At 38.0% G+C, this 18,929-nt stretch overlaps 1 protein-coding gene across 1 annotated transcript in view; it reads right to left on the reverse strand.

Moving 5' to 3' along the window:
* The window catches only part of RNF17 (ring finger protein 17), a 193,198-nt gene that overhangs the window by 109,976 nt on the left and 64,293 nt on the right, over positions 1-18,929 (reverse strand). Inside the window, exons 10-15 of the mRNA XM_004604511.2 lie at positions 18,345-18,652; positions 15,026-15,184; positions 14,215-14,404; positions 12,936-13,104; positions 7,515-7,705; positions 2,148-2,289 (exon numbers count right to left, since the gene is read on the reverse strand). Of these exons, the coding sequence (XP_004604568.2) occupies positions 2,148-2,289; positions 7,515-7,705; positions 12,936-13,104; positions 14,215-14,404; positions 15,026-15,184; positions 18,345-18,652 (1,159 nt within the window). The remainder of the gene's footprint in view (positions 1-2,147; positions 2,290-7,514; positions 7,706-12,935; positions 13,105-14,214; positions 14,405-15,025; positions 15,185-18,344; positions 18,653-18,929) is intronic.

Genomic DNA, 18,929 nt, shown 5'->3' on the forward strand with positions numbered 1-18,929 from the left:
TTATAACTCAGCTATAATAAATGATGAGCCCCCACCCCAAATCAAGATGATAATGAGATATATCTTACACCAGCAAGAATGGCATATATCAAAAATATTGAGACAATCTTTTAGGCAGGAGCAATAGTCAACGGGTAGGGCGTTTGCCTTGCACACGGCTGACCCGGGTTCAATTCCCAGCATCCCTGAGCACTGCCAGGGGTGATTCCTGAGTGCAGAGACAGGAGTAATCCCTGTGCATTGCCAGGTGTGACCCAAACAGGAAAAAAAAAAAAAGGAATGTGGTTAAAAAGGACCCTCATCCACTGCTTGTGGGAATGTTGTCTGGTCCAATCCCTATGAAAAACAGTATGGAAGGTACTCAGTTAACTCAGAATTGAGCTCCCATATGACTCAGCAATTTCACTTTTTGGCATCCATCCCCGGGGGGGGGGCATTTATTCAAAAGATGATGCACACCACTTTTTACTGCAGCACTCAATAAAATAGCTAATATTTGGAATCAACTTAGATATCCAACAACAGCTAAGTGGATCATGAAAATGTGGTATATATACACAATGGAATATTACACAGCTCTAAGGAATGATGAAAACATGCAATTCGCTGCAACATGGATGGAACTGGAAGATATCATGTTAAATGAAGTAAGCTAGAGGGATAAACACAGGATGATATATCACTTGTATGTGGTATTTAAAATATCTGGATGAGGGAATGCAATGTTTTAAAGAGAGGGATGCCCAGTTCAACTTGGCCTCAGGGTATAGGGAGAAGGAAAGAAAGAGTGGAGGGGTGGGGAAGAAGAGACAAATGAGAGCAACAGAGACCAGGTCAGGGGATTCAGGTACAAAGATGGTGTTGGGAATTGTAGAACCAAACATCCAAATCACAGAGTCAGCAACACTAAAACCAAGAGACTCAAATTTTAACAAACAAAAAGATGCCTGTCAAGAGGGCAGGCTGGAGGGGGCAGGGGACGCTAGAGGGAACCTGGGAAGATTTTGGAGGGAAATGGACACTGGTCATTGGATAGTTGATGCAATATTGCATATCTACAACTCAACTATGAATAACTTTGCAGATAATGGTGCTTTAATAAAAAATTAAAAGAAAAATATGGATGGGACTTGGATGGAGGTGAGTACGAAAACCGAATTAAGGCATAATATGAAAACAAATTAAGATTTAACCCATGAGCAGAATATAAATAATACATTTATTTAGAAGCACACACATATTTACTCAGTGCCAAATAAGTGGTAATCTACAACTCATTTTGGGAGCCAGTATAGTATATGCATGAGATGTTAGGCTTTGAATGAGGCTTCACTATTAATTTAATCCTGGCTCTACCCCTTTGTAGCTCTACAGCCACAGGCAAATTGTTTCATCTCCACATCTAAATGAAGATATACTTTTCAAATGATTGATGTGAAGATTAATGAGTTAACTGAAACCACATATTATGGTCCTTAGAGTGAACTTATAGAAAACACTGATAAAAGAAGTTAACAGGACAAACTCTTCTTGCTATCTAAACAGAAAGTCGTACCACCAAAATTTAATGTAGCTATAATATCAATCTCTTTTTTGTTCAAATTCATATATTTGGTAGTATCAAACTGTCAGATATGCAAGGTCAGAAAAAAAGTTTATCATTATGTTTAAATTTGTCAATATATCCTCTTTCCTATGTCTCTATATTTCAGAAGGAAAACACTAACACTTTCAGTATCTATGTATGCCATTTACCTCCAAATTTCACTAGCATAAATAAAATTCCTTTAAGCTGCTATAAATTATGTGAATTTCTTATTTAAAGTTACAGTTACTGGAGCTAGAGCGATAGCACATGGGTAGGGTGTTTGCCTTGCACGAGGCCAACCCGGGTTCGATTCCCAGAATCCCATATGATACCCCGAGCATCGCCAGGAGTAATTCCTGAGTGCATGAGCCAGGAGTAACCTCTGTGCATCGCCAGGTGTGACCCAAAAAGAAAAAAAAGTTACAGTTACTAATACTTTAAAATTTAGAGAAGACTGATAGTGCTTTACTCTATATTCATACTGAGATCTAATTTGTTAACAGATTTCTAGCTCAAATTTGAAAAAACAAATTACTTCAAAGGAACGTTATATACTTACCAACTGAAGGTAGAAATCAGTAGGACTATTTATGTGACAAACCATAACTGAAACAGCTTTCATTTCCTTAGGCAAAATAGGTGGATGATAGCATAATGTCATGTTTTTTTCAGAGTAACCTCTTGGTGATTGTGACCGAAACCTAATTGAAACATGAACAAGAGTTATTTTCCAAGAAGAATATCTTCTCTCCCAGTGATTACATCTGAATAAAGAGCTTTTACATATATTATCTATAGATAATATTCTCTTTTTCTATCTTCTATTACATTTCTTAGAACTGTCATCAGCTATTAGATTGGGTTCAATAAGATGTCAAATCTCTAAACTCAAATCTTCAAATCTGAGCAGATATGGGCCTGTATGTTCTAATCAAATTTAAGACCTTTTACTCTTTCAGTAGAATTTATAACCAGAGTCTATGGCAGCATTTAATTAAGACAAGCTGAATGATCTCTGTGGCCCTTCAAGTTCAAAGGATGTATTTTAATTTTTCCAGTATGTGGGTAGCTTCTGGAGTCATCCTATTTCTCAGAAGAGAGAATACTTTCCACAATTTCTATGGCTACTTTGTCATCTTTGTTCAACAGACACACAGGGAAGCAACTAAAGGTAACTTTATCTATTCTGGATTAATATTCTAGATAAATGAATTAAATAGGTTGGTGACTGTGAACTTACTGCAAAGGTTAGAAAACTTAAGTAGGAACTCAAGTTAAAGCATAATATATAAAACCATAGTTGTTTATAAAATTAAACATAAAGTTGTTCATTAGTCGGACTGAAGCAAAAGTTCAGTGGGTAGGGTACTTGCCTTGCATGCACCAACCCAGGGTTGATCCCCACACCATTTATGGTACCTTGAGCCAACCAGAATGATCTCTGAGTGCAGAGCCAGAAGTTACCCCTGAGCATTTCTGGGTGACTGAGGCTCAAAAACGACAACAAAAAATGTTCATTAGAAGTAGTTTATATTTTGAGTTGATTTGTCTATTTCCCTAGAACATACTACATATACATCTTTGTTTAATATTTTATTATATTAAAACATATTTTTTAACCACTTAAAATATATCTTGTACAAATTGACTTAAGAGTCTATAGTAATTAAATAAATTTGTTTTTGGTGTTTGGTTCATACCTAGTGTGCTCAGTTTATTCATGGCTATATAAAACCATATGCAGTATTGGAGATTAACTCTGGATGTGCTGTATAAAAACTTTATATGCTGTATTCTCTCCAGCCCCTAACTTTTTAAAAATTGAGATAATATTGGTCTCTCTAACATAGTCACTTGATCTTTTCACTCTACTCCCCCACTCCTTTGTAAACTGTTTTCAATGAACACTATCCCCTTGCTTTTTACTATATACCACATGAATAAGATAATCTCGTATTTGTCCTTCTCCTTCTGAATTACTTAACTTAGCATATCCCTCTCCAGTACCATCTCTATTGTAGGCAAAGGCAAGATTTTGTCCTTTCTAATAGCAAAGTATTACTCCATTGTGTGAAGCATGCGTGCTACCACTGAGCCACATCCCTGGCCTAGAGTCTAGTTTTAAATTTATTTACTATTCTAATTTATAGCTATAATATAATCACTGTATCACTGTCATCCCGTTGCTCATTGATGTGCTCGAGCGGGTGCTAGTAATGTCTCCATTCATCCCTATTGCATGCTAGTGTAGCACAATGGTGTCTGCTAGCTCCAGGAACATAAAGAGCCTGAGATTTTAGCAGTCTCTCCTTACTCGTCCTTCCATACAGTGTCGCATTGGGGGTTCTTTCAGGGTCAGGGGAATGAGGCCTGTTTTTGCTACTGTTTTTGGTATATTGAGTATGTCATGGGTAGCTTGCCAGGCTCTCCTGTAGCTATAATATATCACTTGTATCACTTGTAGTTCCATTGATCTTCAATTTGCTCGAGCGGGCACCAGTAACGTCTCCATTTGTCCCTGTCGCGAGCTAGTGTAGCCCAATGACACCTGCTTGCTCCAGGAAAAGGAAGACCCTCAAATCATTCATTCAGAGATTTGACGAAGAAATCTGACCATCTAGTTGGTGGGCGGCCACAAGGTCTTCTGACGTCCCGTGGAATCCAGTCGGTAACAGATCTAGTCCAACAGTCATCTCTGAATCACATTACATGACAGGCCCATCTGATTTTTGATGCCGTGGCAAATGAGACAGCATCCCTGATTTTTGACTGTCGACGGAGGTCAGAACTCCGGATTCCTTCTCTCACTTGAGTGAGACATGATATTCCCAACATACTCTTTCAATTCCTCTATGGGATACCCTAATAGCATTCTCATCCTGTTTGCGTAGGGCCCAGGTCTCTGAGGCATGTTAGTGCAGGAAGAACGGTGGAATGGAAAAGATGTGCCCAGAGTCAGAGGTTCTTCGTTCTCTTTACCCCCTCTTTGACGCTCTTGAATGCATTCCACGCTGCTCTCCTCCTCCTGTGCAGTTCTGGCACCAAGTCGTTCCTCATGTTGATTTCTCGATCCAGGTACACATAGTTGTTGCATTCGGAGATGTTCGTTCCATTGAGAGCAAATGGAGCTTCAGGGACCAGTTTGTTTTTCATGAACATCGTCTTGTTGAGATTCAGCTGCAATCTGACCTTTCCACACTCGTGGTCGAAGTCGGTTAGCATTTGTGCTGCCTGGCTAATGTTTGGTGTTATGAGAACCATGTCATCAGCGAAGAGAAGGTGGTGCAATTGCCAACCGTCTATCTTTACTCCCATTCCTTCTCATTCCAGTCGTCGCATGATGATCTCAAGGGCGGCACTGAAGAGTTTCAGTGAAATGGTATCACCCTGCCGCACCCCTCTCTTTACATCAATGATCACTTCCTTGTAGAATGGTCAGACCCTGGTGGTGAATCCACAATACGGCTCTCAGAGGATTTTGATATACTGAGTTTGAACGCCCTGTTTGGCCAGGGCTTCGATGACCGCCTCAGTCTCAACAGAATCAAAGGCCTTCTTTAAGTCGATGAATGTTAGACAGAGTGGCATCTTGAACTCTCGTGAAACTTCAATGAGTTTGGTCACTGTGTGAATATGGTCTATCGTGCTAAATCCTCTTCGGAACCTGGCTTGCTCGCATGGTTGTCCTTTGTCTAGTGTTCTGCCTATTCTATTCAGGATGACATGAGTGAACAACTTGTAGAGGACAGACAGCAGGCAGATTGGGCAATAGTTGCCGATGTCGTGGATGTCTCCTTTCTTGTACAACAGAACGGTCCTACTGGTTTTCCACTGGGATGGAACCTTGCATTCAGACAGGTAGTGTGTGAAGAGTCGGGCCAGTGTATTGATGAGTACTGGCGGCAGATTCTTCAGGTGTTTGGGTCTGACCTTGTCCGGGCCAGGTGCTGTTCGCGTCTTTACCAGCGAAATGGCGTGTTGGATTTCAGAAGGGAGAACATTGAGAACAACATATCCATCCTGTGGAATTTGGTTTGTGGGCAGGTGGACATGGCTGTCAAAGAGATCCGAGTAGAAGTCATGAATAATTTTCTCCATTGCCTTTCTGGAGGATGTGACAGATCCATCGAGATGTCGGAGGGCAGTCATCTTGGTCTTGTAGTTGGCGAAGGACAGGCGAGTGTTGTGAATACTTTTCCCGGCTTCTGCTACACTGGCCAACACTGCTGCTCTTCTCTCTTTGAGGTCTTCCTTTATCGCATCTCTGCACAGCTTTGTGAGCTCGGACGTTAGCTTGTGGTTGCCTGAGGCTCGTGCCAAATCACGTTGACGAATGAGCTCGAGAGTTTCTGAAGATAGGCGTCTGTTTGTGGCTTTCTCACTCTCGGCATTCTTCGCACAGATATGAAGGTGCTGAACCAGTCGACTGTATTCCTTGTCGATGTTGTCAAGGATGGCATCTTCCCATGTTGCTGCAATAGTGCCAAAGAGCTCCCAGTTGGTGGTCATTCTGGGAGTTGTCTTCTTAGACTTAAATTTTGTAGACTTTTCTCCCCACTCTGTGAAGTAGAATTTCGCATGAAGGAGATGGTAGTCTGATCTCGTTTGGAATTTTGGGACAACAGCGACATCGGTCAGGCAAAACCTTCAACTGAATATGATGTGGTCAATTTCATTGTGGAACTGTCCACCGGGAAACTCCCATGTCCAGCGTTTAGATTCGGCCTTCTGGAACTGTGAGTTACCATGGATGGTCTTGGTCGACATGATGAATTCAGACAGTCTCTCACTCTGATCATTCCATTTTAGGCCATGTGTCCCAATGTGGAGTTCTTCGGGCGACCTTCTCGGACCTATCTTGGCATTAAAATCACTGACAATGATCTTGTAGAAGGTGTGGTCTTTATAGAACTTCTCCAGTTCCATGTAGAACCTCTCAGTTTCTTCTTCATCGTAGTTGGAAGTTGGTGCCTAGATGATGAAGATAGAAACTGCAGGCAGTGAGCCACATCTATTCAAGCGTAATTGTCCAATTCGGGTTGTTAGACATTCGAATGAATTGATGCTCATGGCCAAGTTCGTGTTGACAAGGACACCAACACCACCAACGCCTCTGTTGTCGCATATTCTGAGGAACAATTCTTCTCCAGTGTTGAAAATGGCGTGATGTGATTGATGTCTCCTTGTTTCGGTAAGACCAATGATGTCATACTTGATCTTCTGCGCTTGCACCATCAGGTCCTCGATGGATGCTTCTGATGCCAGTGTTCGTGTGTTGAAAGTACAGACAATCATTTTAGTCTTTCTTCATTTTGGCAGTCTAGTTCATCCCCGAGATTTTTTCAGCCTCTCTTTGCTCATCTTTCTTAACGCTGCCGTATTGGGGGCTCTTTCGGTGACAGGTGAATGAGGCCAATTGTTGTTACTGTTGTTGGCATATCGAATATTCTATGGGTAGCTTGCTAGGCTCTGCCGTGCGGATGAGATACTCTTGGTAGCTTGCTGGGCTCTCTGAGAGGGATGGAGGCTTTTAGGGCGGCCTCCAATTGCCCTTAGAGGTATTACCATGGTTCACACCAAATGTGAACCCTATCAAATATGGTGTGGGAATAATAGGTATTAAGTGTTTTATGGTGTGTCGCGGTGGAGAGCAAGCTGGAGGGTGGCGGTGGCTGGGTAGTGGATGTAGTGGGGGTCAGCCAGTGAGGTGTTTATCTTGGGTAGGGTGGGGCATCTGGGTTGGACCCCTCCCTCAGATGCCGGAGATTGGAGGAGGCAGACAGAGGATCTTGTTTCCAGGTCTCGCTGAACCTAGAGCTAAGGTCACAAAGTTCTGCTTACCTGGCTTTGCGGGGCTTCACTCGTGTGTGAGGTTCAGCCCACACACTATAATATATAAGTGTTTAAATTTTAACATGTTACCTACCTTGCTAGCTCCATAAAAACTAATGCATCTCTGAGAGACACAGGCATATCACTGCTTATTTTGTTTGTTGGTGGTTTCTGCAGATCTACAATAAGCACTCCATCTTCTTCCCTAAAAACTTTCATTAAAACAGCCTTCTTATTTACCATTTTCAAAAATTCTACTTTAGCTTCTTCTCCCCAGCCTTCATTCTGTGCAAAAGAATTCCAATATATTTAAATTATTATACAATGTACTTATTAGCTGCAAATTTAGCTTTAGTTGGATATATTAATCAAAACCTACAAACAAGTAAAGGCACTGAGTCAACAATAGCTATTAAGCAGCAGGTGGGGTCACAAATGAAAAGATAGTCTCTACACATGCACAATTCAAGGACCATATTTTTACAGTTTCAAGGTGTCCATGAGCTAGCAGCATTTTAGATTTCAGTTTCATTTCTAAATGTAAATGTGAACATTATATTTAAAATCTTTGGTAAGTAGTGCACAATAATTTCCAACTTAGACACAAAAAATTCAAAAGGTAATTTTGAAATTATAATTAAAGCTATATAGTAATATAATCAAGAATTTTATTATCATTATTAGTGCCATTATCTAAATATGTGAGGTATTAGGCTGCTCAACAAAGCAAAATACTTGTGTAAAAAATTGGGGGTCTCCCAAGCTGTGTTCTAGGCACCTGGGGAACAATCCCAATGATATTTGGCTTTGTGATGAGGGTCTGAGAGTTCAGTGATTGAGGTCTGATGATGTGGTGCTGCTTGGGCCAGGTGGTAGGTGGGAAAGACTAACGGGGTCATCCTAGCGGTGTTTAGAGACCATCAGAATCATTTTTGGGGGCTATAAGGCCCACACTCAGGTGTTGCTCAGAGATCACCAGAGCTACACTCAGTGGTGTTCAAGGGGTCATGCAGGGCTGGGGATGAAATTTGAGCCTGTGCCTGCACCAATGCATGTACCTTTAAGGAATCTCCCCAGCTGTGTAAAAGAAAAAATTTAAGATGACCTTTGAACCTTAAAGCACTCATACATAAAATTTCAAGGTTTAAAAACAAATAGAAATCTTTCTAAAGATATTGAGTATAAAATTTGAAATCTCTGGGTTCTTACAGAGTTGAGGATAGGCTACCCTCCCCCATCTCCCAGTTCTTCTGGAAGATTGGCAGTCATGCCCATTAACTGCCTCTGGCACCAAATAAACTCATTTGCTGTCCATGAGCCAGAGATTATAAGTAAATCTCAAAAGAAATCAACAACTTGCAGAGATGCTTCCAGACCCTGTACCAGGCTGAGTCCTTTAGGGTACCTAAAGTCACCACCTGAGCTGTATCACCCCATTAAAAGTTTGAATTCCTGGAGTGCAAACTTTTGAATTCCTGGACATCTCAAGCTCTACCCCACCCAATAAACCAGGAGTAGCATACCACATTGGATGGAATGTAAAATAGAAGGCAACCAATTTTGATTAAGAAAATATAAACACATAAGGCTTAACCTGTAACAGCATGTTAGTAATCTCTTCTACAAGGGTTCAATGGCTTCATGGTGAGATACAATATTCACACTTTCTTCTAAGAAAATGTTTTTCATAATTTTTAGTGAATTATAACAAGCTATATAAAATAAATTATTCAGGGCCTGCTAGAGGAATAGCTTTGAAGGATAGTTGGGAAAACTGGAAATAATGGTGATGGGAAGGTGCAATGGTGGGATTGGTGTTAGAATATGGAATGTAATTAAATCATAAAAAACTTTATAAAAAGGGCACTGAGTTATAAAATTAATATAAAATTATAAAATACTTAGTATAAAATTAAAGTTATTCACAACAGAAAATGCAAAAAATACATAGAAGACAAAACGTTGCTTCTGAGAGCCCCTATGCTTGACTTCTGCCATTTCAATAGGAACAACTTGACACCACAGACCCTATGCTTGCTACTTAACCCTCCTATCTATGTCAAGCTAACTTCCTGGGGATGATATTCTCTGGGGCATTTGCAACAGGAAGCAGATTCCCTTCCCTTTCAGCCAGGTACTGTAGCCTCCATGCTTGAATTGTGCCATACCTTGCCAGGCTCTCTACATTCTCTGAACAGCTCCACTCATCACAACTCACACTGCCCACACTTATATCTCCTGTCACTAAGTGAGGACTGGGATGGAAGAAAAAGCTCAACATTTAATCCTAATCCCTCCGAGACTCCCAGGGGTGCTAACTACAATGATTCACTGCAAAAGGACACAAAACCCAATGGAAAGATGCACATAAGCTCACCAAGCTTCAATGAGTGGAAATAGTACAAGTACTCTACCAATACCTAACAGCTCTTGCAAACTCCCAGAGAATGACTTTAATGACACCATGTTGACGATATTTTAAAAAGCTCAGAGAAATGAAGGCACAGGTAGTCAGCAAAGCCCAAGAACATATAAGAAGGGATCTGAGAAAAGTATACTTAGAATAAGTGACAGAAATGAAGAGTACAGTAGGTGATAGAAAGTATGAGCAGCAGAGAAACAGTATTTAAGGAGATTGAAGAATTTCAGGATGAGATGCAGGAACCCTCTAAAAATACAAAAGATGGAAAGTAATCTGAAAAGAAATTAACAACACACCAGAAAGCTATGGGTGAGTTTAAGGGAAACAGCTTAAGAATCACTGGATTCCTGAAGAATATAAAAGCAAATTCAATGAAGAATCACTAATTACAGAAATCATAGATAAGAACTTCCCAGAGATGAGGGGTGCAGGCACTGAGATCCAAGAGAATCAAAGGATCCCAGCAAAAATAAACACAAATACAAAAACTCCAAGATACGTTATAATTAGAATGACTAAGTCCAAAGACAGAGACAGAATCCAAAAGTATGAAGATCAAAAAATGCATCTTATATATAAAAGAAAATCCATAAAATTCATAGCAGATCTCCCAAATGAGACTCTGTAAGACAGAAGAGAATGTTGGAATATAGTAAATAAATAAATACTTTGCCAAAACTATAATTCATGTTTAAAAGAGTGATACAGAACTTAATGGACAGGCAACATCTTAAGGAATTCATAGCCTTGAAACCAGTTTTGCAAGAACTAAAGGAACAAACTAGTTCCTGACATTCCATTTGCTCTCAATGGAACGAACATCTCTATAAATGCAGCAGTTATGTGTACCTAGATCGAGAACTCAACATGACAAGTGACCTGGCACCTGAGCTGTGCAGGAGGAAGAGAACAGCATGGAACGCCTTCAAGAGCACTGAAGAAGTTGTTAAGAGGACGAAGAACCTCTAGCTCTGGGCACATCTTTTCGACTCCACTGTTCTTCCTGCACTAACATACACCTCAAAAACCCGGGCCCAGGGCTGGAGCAATAGCACAGCAAGTAGGGCGTTTGTCTTGCACACAGCCAACCCGGGTTCGAATCCCAGCATCCCATATAGTCCCCTGAGCACCACCAGGAGTAATTCCTGAGTGCAGAGCCAGGAGTAACCCCTGTACTTCGCCAGGTGTGACCCAAAAAGCAAAAAACAAAAAAAAAAAAAAAAAAGAAAGAAACCTGGGCCCTACGAAAAGAGGATCAGAACGCTATTCGGGTCTCCCAAAGAGGAACTGAAAGAGCTATGCTTGGAGTATCACGTTTCACTCAAGCGAGAGAAGGAATCCAGAGTTCTGACCTCCACTGACGACTGAGAATCAGGGACACTGTCTCGTTTGCCAAGGCGTCAAAAATCAGATGGGCTGGAAATGTAATGCAATTTGGAGACGACTGCTGGACTAGAGCTGTTACCGACTGGATTCCACGGGATGTCAAGAGAACGCCTGGCCGCTCATCTACGAGATAGTCAGACTTCTTTGTCAAGATCCTGAATGAACGGTTTGATGTTCTTTGTGTTCCTGGAGTGAGCAGACGCCATTGGGCTACACTAGCATGCAACGGGGACGAATGGAGACGTTACTGGCACCCACTTGAGCAAATTGATGAGCAATGGGATGACAAGTGATACAAAGGAACTCTAGACAAAACAAACCTCAGCATTTTGTCACTAGGTATGGCATTCACTCATGGTGCTTATGACTTCCCTCTGCTAGATTACAGACTGTTTACACTTAGCATGCTAAGGGATTTTTATATTTTTCCAACATGAATTAACATTTCAATTATATTGAATGTTATACTTTTTTAAATGACTCTTTACATCTATAGATTTTTATTACAATCTTTTACTTATTAATGTAGGTACTTATGCATGGTCTGTAATATAATATGTTCTAAGATAGTTAATATTCCATTTTTCTATTATAAAAACATTTTCATAGGTCTATTCAGATTTTCCTTAAGTTTTTCTTAATTTGCTGGCACCTCAGTGAGCAATCAAAAGGTTTTCACCAAGACTGGAGCTGAAGTAGTTGAAGCCACATTTTCCCAAGGCCAGTGGCTGTTAATGCAGCTGCAAGACAATTTACCCCTCCATATTTCATAAAAATTTTTTAGAAATTTAGAAGAACTCACTACAGGAGGAACACTTTTGATTATCATTGCTAGGCATGTGGAAGCAAAGATAAATAGGACTACATTAAATTTAGAAGCATCCACACCTCAAAGAAAACAATGAGTAGAACACAAAGACAGCCCACAGATAGGAGAAATTATTTGCTATCACTAATCTGATAAAGAGCTAATATCTAAGATATATAAAGCATTGGCAGGACTTCACATAAAAGAATTATCTAACCCCACCAAAATTCGGGGAGATGAACAGAACTTCAATGTTGCTGAAGAATAAATATTAATATTACAGCTATCATAAGTAGAATAATATGTTATTATGGAAAGTGAATAAATGCACATAAACATCATAAACATATAAACATAACACTCTACAAAATTTCTCCAGATTTTCTGGCTTCAAAATTTAAAAGTTTTTTTTGGTATTTTATTTATCATTACTTTAATATATGCCTGTTAAACTCAATTTCTCATTAAGAACATTTTTATTTATTTATTTATTTTGCCATCTGGACTTTATTGATCTAATAAAATTACATTAAGAATTGAAATGAATTATACATTATTGTGCTCATGTTTCCCCCATACAAAGTTCGAGAACCCATCCCTTCACCAGTGCCCATTCTCTACCACCAGTAAACCCGGCATCTCTCCCACCCTCCCCAGTCCCGTCTCCCCCCCCACCCCACACTGCCAATATGGCAGGATATTCCCTTTTGTATTAAGAACATTTTTAATAATGTAAACTGAAGCTCATTTCATATTCTATTGGTTCTAAGTATATTACGCAAAATGTTTTTTCATCAAGAGAAAATATGCCTTGAATTTGCACAGATAACAATATGATTGGTCATACACAGTTGAAAAATATAATACTTAGCACCTGAAAAAAAATAAATCTCACTTACTGAATTCTGTGGAACAATGTCTTTCAATGCGCATGGCTGTGCTAATGGCTTAATGTCTTTCAACAGACTTTCAAAATAAGATTCAGACTTCCTTAGAATCAGACATAAGTCATTTAACACTATATGCTTCTTAGCAATGTGTTCTGATCTCACATAGGAATCACCAACTCTAAATAAAATCAAGTAACATTTAATGGAAATAAAGTTTCAAGCCAAAACTTACCCCCAACTATACATTTCTAAGGATATCCTAAGTTCAACATTCTAAATAGTTAAATTCCTGCTCATACTTTTTTTACTATTATATAAACTTGGAATAGTTTTTATAAGAAAGATACTCTTTTTACCTCTAGAATTAAATTTCAACAACCTCCTTCTAAATTGCCTTTCACATAACTATTAGTTTAAGCTTAAAGGGGATAAGGACCACCACAAAACAGAAATCTAGTTTTAAAGTTATAGCTATTATATAAAGTGACACACTTTTGTTAACACTGTTCGTTACTAAAGAAACATTTTCAGTTTTTTTCTTTTGTTTTAGGGTCACACTTGATGATGCTCAGGGATTAGTCCTGGGTTCACTGTGGGCTCAGGGGACATATGGGATGCCAGGCACTGAACCTGGATTTGCTGTGTGTAAAGCAAGTGCCCTATCCACTGCACTATCTTTCTGGTCTCATCAGTTTATTTTCATTGAAAACTAATGAAACAATATTTGATCTAAGATGAGTTAGATGCCATATGCCAATATATCATGCAATAATTATTTTGTTGTTTTTGGGCCACACCTGGCTGTGCTTAGGAGTTGCTTTGGCTCTGTGCTCAAGAATGACTCCTAGCAGTGTTGGAGGGAGGTAGGTAGGGGGCATATCAGGGTGCCATATTGGATGCCGGGGACCAAAGCCTCTTGGCATGCAAAGCAAGCGCCTTACCTGATCTACTATTTATCCAAATGTAATCAACCTTCTTGACTCTAATATTCTTATTTAAAATCTCATTAAAAAATCATACCCTGCTTTGAAGCAACGGAGAAAAGTACTAAATCTATAAGATATGTATTTTTTAAATCTCCCCATCTAGTAACAGTCAACAATCATAAATACTTTACTAATTTGGTTACAAGATAAAATATAGAGAAAAATAAAATACAGGTCCTGGAAGTTGAACAGAAAAGGATTTCTTGCTACTCCTTCAAGATGTCCTTTTTCCTCTGACCTCCATTCTCCATCCCATGTTGAACAGTAAGCCAGAGACATGTAATAATTATAAAATATCATACCTTGTAACATTTAGGACTTCAGAGTTTCCAAAATCTACCATGAATATTTGTATTAGTGCGACTTCACAAACTGAGAATCTGGTTGGACTACTAAGTTTTCTAGTATCTTCACTTTCTATTGGAATTAATTCAGTGATAATTCCTCTACACCACATTTTATTTTCAATACTTTTGACAAATATTCTTGCACCTAAATAGAGAAAGTGACTGTAATTTTAGCATTTATATGGGAAAACACCTATTTTTTTATACACACAAACATTAGTTGTATAACTCTGTCATGTTATGAGGATTCACCTAGGAGACACAGTCTTCACTGGAGATGAGGTGCAAAACACATAACCCAGTTCACCTCACACCTTAATACATATATTCCTCATTCAACAATAAACATTTTTGGAGGTGAAGGATACATTTATGGCACAGATTTGGTAACTGTTTCATGGGTAAATATTTACCTATAAACAAAAATTATATTCATTAAATATGTACCATTTTTCCATGTTTATACTGTTACAATGAAGATTTTTTCAATTTTTATTTAAGCACTGTGATTTACAAAACTATTAATAGTAATTCAGACAATGTTACAAACTCAAAACCATTACTAATGTCATAGTCCCTCCACTAATGTCCCAAGGTTTCAACAGCAAACTTTAGTTAACTCACCTATAATTTAACTTATATTAAATAATTCCGAAATTTTTGTCCTTAGGATCCAAATTTATAGTATAAAAAAAGTCTATGTGGGTTAGCCAAATGTTACGATATCTAATTAAACTTCACATTTTACTTGGTGTAATTTCATTACCTAGCTCCAAAATGTCAGAATGATCAAGAGGTAGGCTCTTATTGCAAAACTGATTTATCTTCTTTTCCAATACTGTTACATCATTTATTTGTGAATACTTCCGAATGTAGAAGTGGCAAGGATGTATAACATGGCTTACAAAAACTAGCTCAGGAGAACCTGCATTAGTATTTAAACAATATTAATAAATAATATATTAGGAAAGAATTCACAAAATCTGAATAAATATTCTATAAAATAATCATTATGAAAGAGGCCAAACCCAAAATAGTACCCAAGCAGATAACACAAATAAGTAGTATTTTCAATATTAAATTCCCCAAGCAAATAAACCTGGACTACAAATATTTTATTTTACTTGTAAATTTATATTGAATGAGTAGCTGGATAATTAACAGTACTGCTACAATCCAGCATGTCCAGCATAGCTACATTATATATAATTCAGTATATTATATCAAAACTTCAAAATTTATAAGCATATTTAGAATTCTGGGTTAGTGTGCAGACAGTGTAAACAAAAATGAAAAAACGTGTTATATACAGTAATTAAGTCAACTGTTTATTTTATTTTTAATTATTCAGTGATTACATTCAATATTCCCAACACCATTATTTATAATCTTCCCAACCACTACTCAAGCCTGCCCCAATGTCAATTCTTAAATGATTTATTCTGCATTGCTTATTATGATTAATTCATTAAAATGATCAAAAAAGATTTCCTTAAAAGTATGTGTGTGAAGATGTTTGTATCTCACCCTGGAACCATTAAGTTCTTATATAAGATTACTAATATGTTGTTACAGGTTAAGCCTTGTGTGTTAATATTTTCTTAATTGAGATTGGTTGCCTTCTACTTTATATCCCATCCAATGTGGTGTGCTATTCTGGGTTTATTAGTGGTGTAGAGCTTGAGACATGCAAGAATTCAAAAATTTTAATGGGGTGATACAGCTAGTATTAAATTTTTAACTGGGGGATGACTATGGGGTCGGAAGCATTTCTGCAGCTTTTTGTTTTGTCTAGTAAAGATTAAAAATAAAGACTAAGGAGTTTAAATTTGAGACACCCAACTATATATAGATGGCAAAAGTTGAATAAATGTAGTTTTAATTATTTGATAGAGATCACAAACAGTAATGCCCACGTTGAGAACAGGGGCAGAGATAAAAGTTTTTAACACCTCCAATCCTGAACGAACACGATCCCGGAGGACCACTAACTAATTTTGGAACCCAGCGGCTTCTTGGAGAAGTGGCTCTAGACTGTGAACTAAGCTATGGCCCCATGCCATCCCAGGAGGGGGAAGGTTTTTCTCTCTCTGCCTTTCCTTTCGGCAGCAGCAGTGGCAGCAGCAGCAGCGTGGCAACCGCCATCTTTTAGAGCCCACTAAACAGAGGTATGAGCTGGCAGTGACATGACTTCTGGCGGAAATTTCTCTGCCAGAAGAAATTACTAAATAAATTACTTAATTTACTAAAATACCAGAAAACCAAAACCACGTGGCCGTGTGACCTCATATCCTCTTTTTTCTCAGCAATGGAAAACAAATTATCAAATGATGCCTTTTCAGCAGGTCTGATTGTTGGGGAAAAATTCCAAATAATAATAGTGTGTTTTCTGTTGAAATACTGAATGTAATCGAAGTAAAAATTATCAGCCACACAGGTGGTGGGAGGGCAGGATGGGAGGTATACTAGGGTTCTTGTTGGTGGAACATGTGCACTGGTGAAGGGATGGGTGTTTGATCACTGTATGACTGAGACTAAAGCCTATAAGCTTTTCTCATGGTGATTCAATTAAAAAAAAAAGGTTTAACAGGGAAGACAGTTGACAGCAGTATTAACATTTCAAAAACAATTTTACCAATAGAATCCAATATAATATTAAAAAGTTTTAGTTATCCACAAAATTCATTTTTCTTCACTGCTATATGCTATGGAAGAATTTCTATACATATAGCAATTTCAGTACATCAAGCTCAGAGAATAGTACCTGCTTTTGATCCAAAGGAAAGAGATGAGTTTTTCAGAAGGGTTTTTTTTGAGTATCTGGGTGTATCCACGGGATAATCTGTGAATGTTTCATAAAACAGAAAATGAAGGCAAGTCTACTTATTTTATTAAGTTGAAATGGTGAACAATTTTTTAAGAAGTTGTTCTTATATAGGAAAAGTACTGGAATAGCTAGACACCTATATTGGTAGGTAAAGTTATGATAGGTTTAGCACACTGAGGCTATAGTGGTGACAATACACTTGGAAATGAGAGAATCAGTACATCTTTCTTTGTTTTCAAAGTATTATTCTAAAATATGGTTTCACTTATATGTGGTAGAGAATAAAACACAAATTAACAAGACAAAAATTAACTTTAACATTGTAGCACTGTAGCACTGTCACACTGTGGTCCTGTTGTTCATCGATTTGCTCTAGAGGGCACAGTAACTTCTCATTGTGAGACTTGTTACTGTTTTTGGCATATCGAATATGCCATGGGTAGTTTGCCAGGCTCTGCTGTTCGGACGGGATACTCTCGGTAACTTGCTGGGCTCTCGGAGAGGGACGGAGGAAACGAACCATGGTCGGCCATATGCAAGGCAAACACCCTACCCACTGTGCTATCACTCCAAACTTTAACATTATAAGAACAAATTAGAGGGAACTGCAAAGGAAAGAACAGAGAAGCAGACTGGATAAATCAGGTAAAAAGGGCCAACTGTATAATGAAAGCTGGAATGAGACTTGTAACAGTAAAAATAATGTAATATATTCCTATACTGACTTATATACTGATGTACATCTAAAACCATATGCTATAAAGCAATGTGGCTTCACAGTAATATGTCACTTCCTCACCAGCATTGGAAATATAATTTTGGTACATTTAAGCATTATAAAAATATCTATTATTTTCATAATAGATTGTTTATAACTGATGTACTCAGAGAAATGATTTAAGAAAAACTTATTAAATTCAAAGACAGTATCATGAAACTTTATCTTATAATCTAATTTAAAATTTCACATTTTATACAAGGTTTAAAATATTTTCTGAAAACTAAAAAAGCAATGCCCTAACAAACCAGTTATTAAACTTATACCTCAGAGCCTTTCTATATTATTGAATTAAAAATAAGATTTTCCTTACTTTGGAAAATGAAAGCTGGGGCATAAAATCTCTAGGCAGTAACTCATAATGTTATGGGTACAGTTGCTAAAAGCAATGTTTTTGTTAAGTACAAGAAATAAAAATGATACCAAGTTTGCTTCTAATTCAGATACAATAAGGAGTTTAATTTTGTCTTTTTCACTCACTTTCCAGGTTTTCTTCAATAATTTCTTCAATTATCACATCAGGACTGGAGCCCATCTGAGGTAGAGCAGCAATAATTTTAGGAGCTGTAGCTGAAACCAATTCTTTATGTGGCTGAAATATTTTGACCTCTAAATGTGCATCATTGCTTTCTCTTTGCAAAGGAGATGGTGCGGTTTCCTTAGTTAGGATAGACAGGTCAACCTTTTTTTTTTGTAGTGATGAGTATGTATCACGAGAAGAAAATTCCTTTTTACTATTACATTTGTTTTGAACATTTTGTTCAATTTCCCTTTCTTGTGGATCACATCTGTTAAAAAATATAGAGGCATATGGCTACTTTAAATCATTTAATAAAATGTTAAAACTCCTACCTTCAAGTCATTTCCTTTTCATGTGACATTCAATACTAAGACACAATGAAAGGGGAAAAGCTGGCAGTACTTTTAAGACAGCTTTACTGACATATAATTCACATATCATGAATCCAATTTTCCTTAAATTTAAAATTCTTTCTGGAGTGATAGCACAGCAGTAGGGCATTTGCCTTTCACGCGACTGACCCATGTTTGATTCCTCCGCCCCTC

Source organism: Sorex araneus, chromosome 1 (assembly GCF_027595985.1).
Source record: "Sorex araneus isolate mSorAra2 chromosome 1, mSorAra2.pri, whole genome shotgun sequence".
Lineage (NCBI taxonomy): Eukaryota > Metazoa > Chordata > Mammalia > Eulipotyphla > Soricidae > Sorex > Sorex araneus.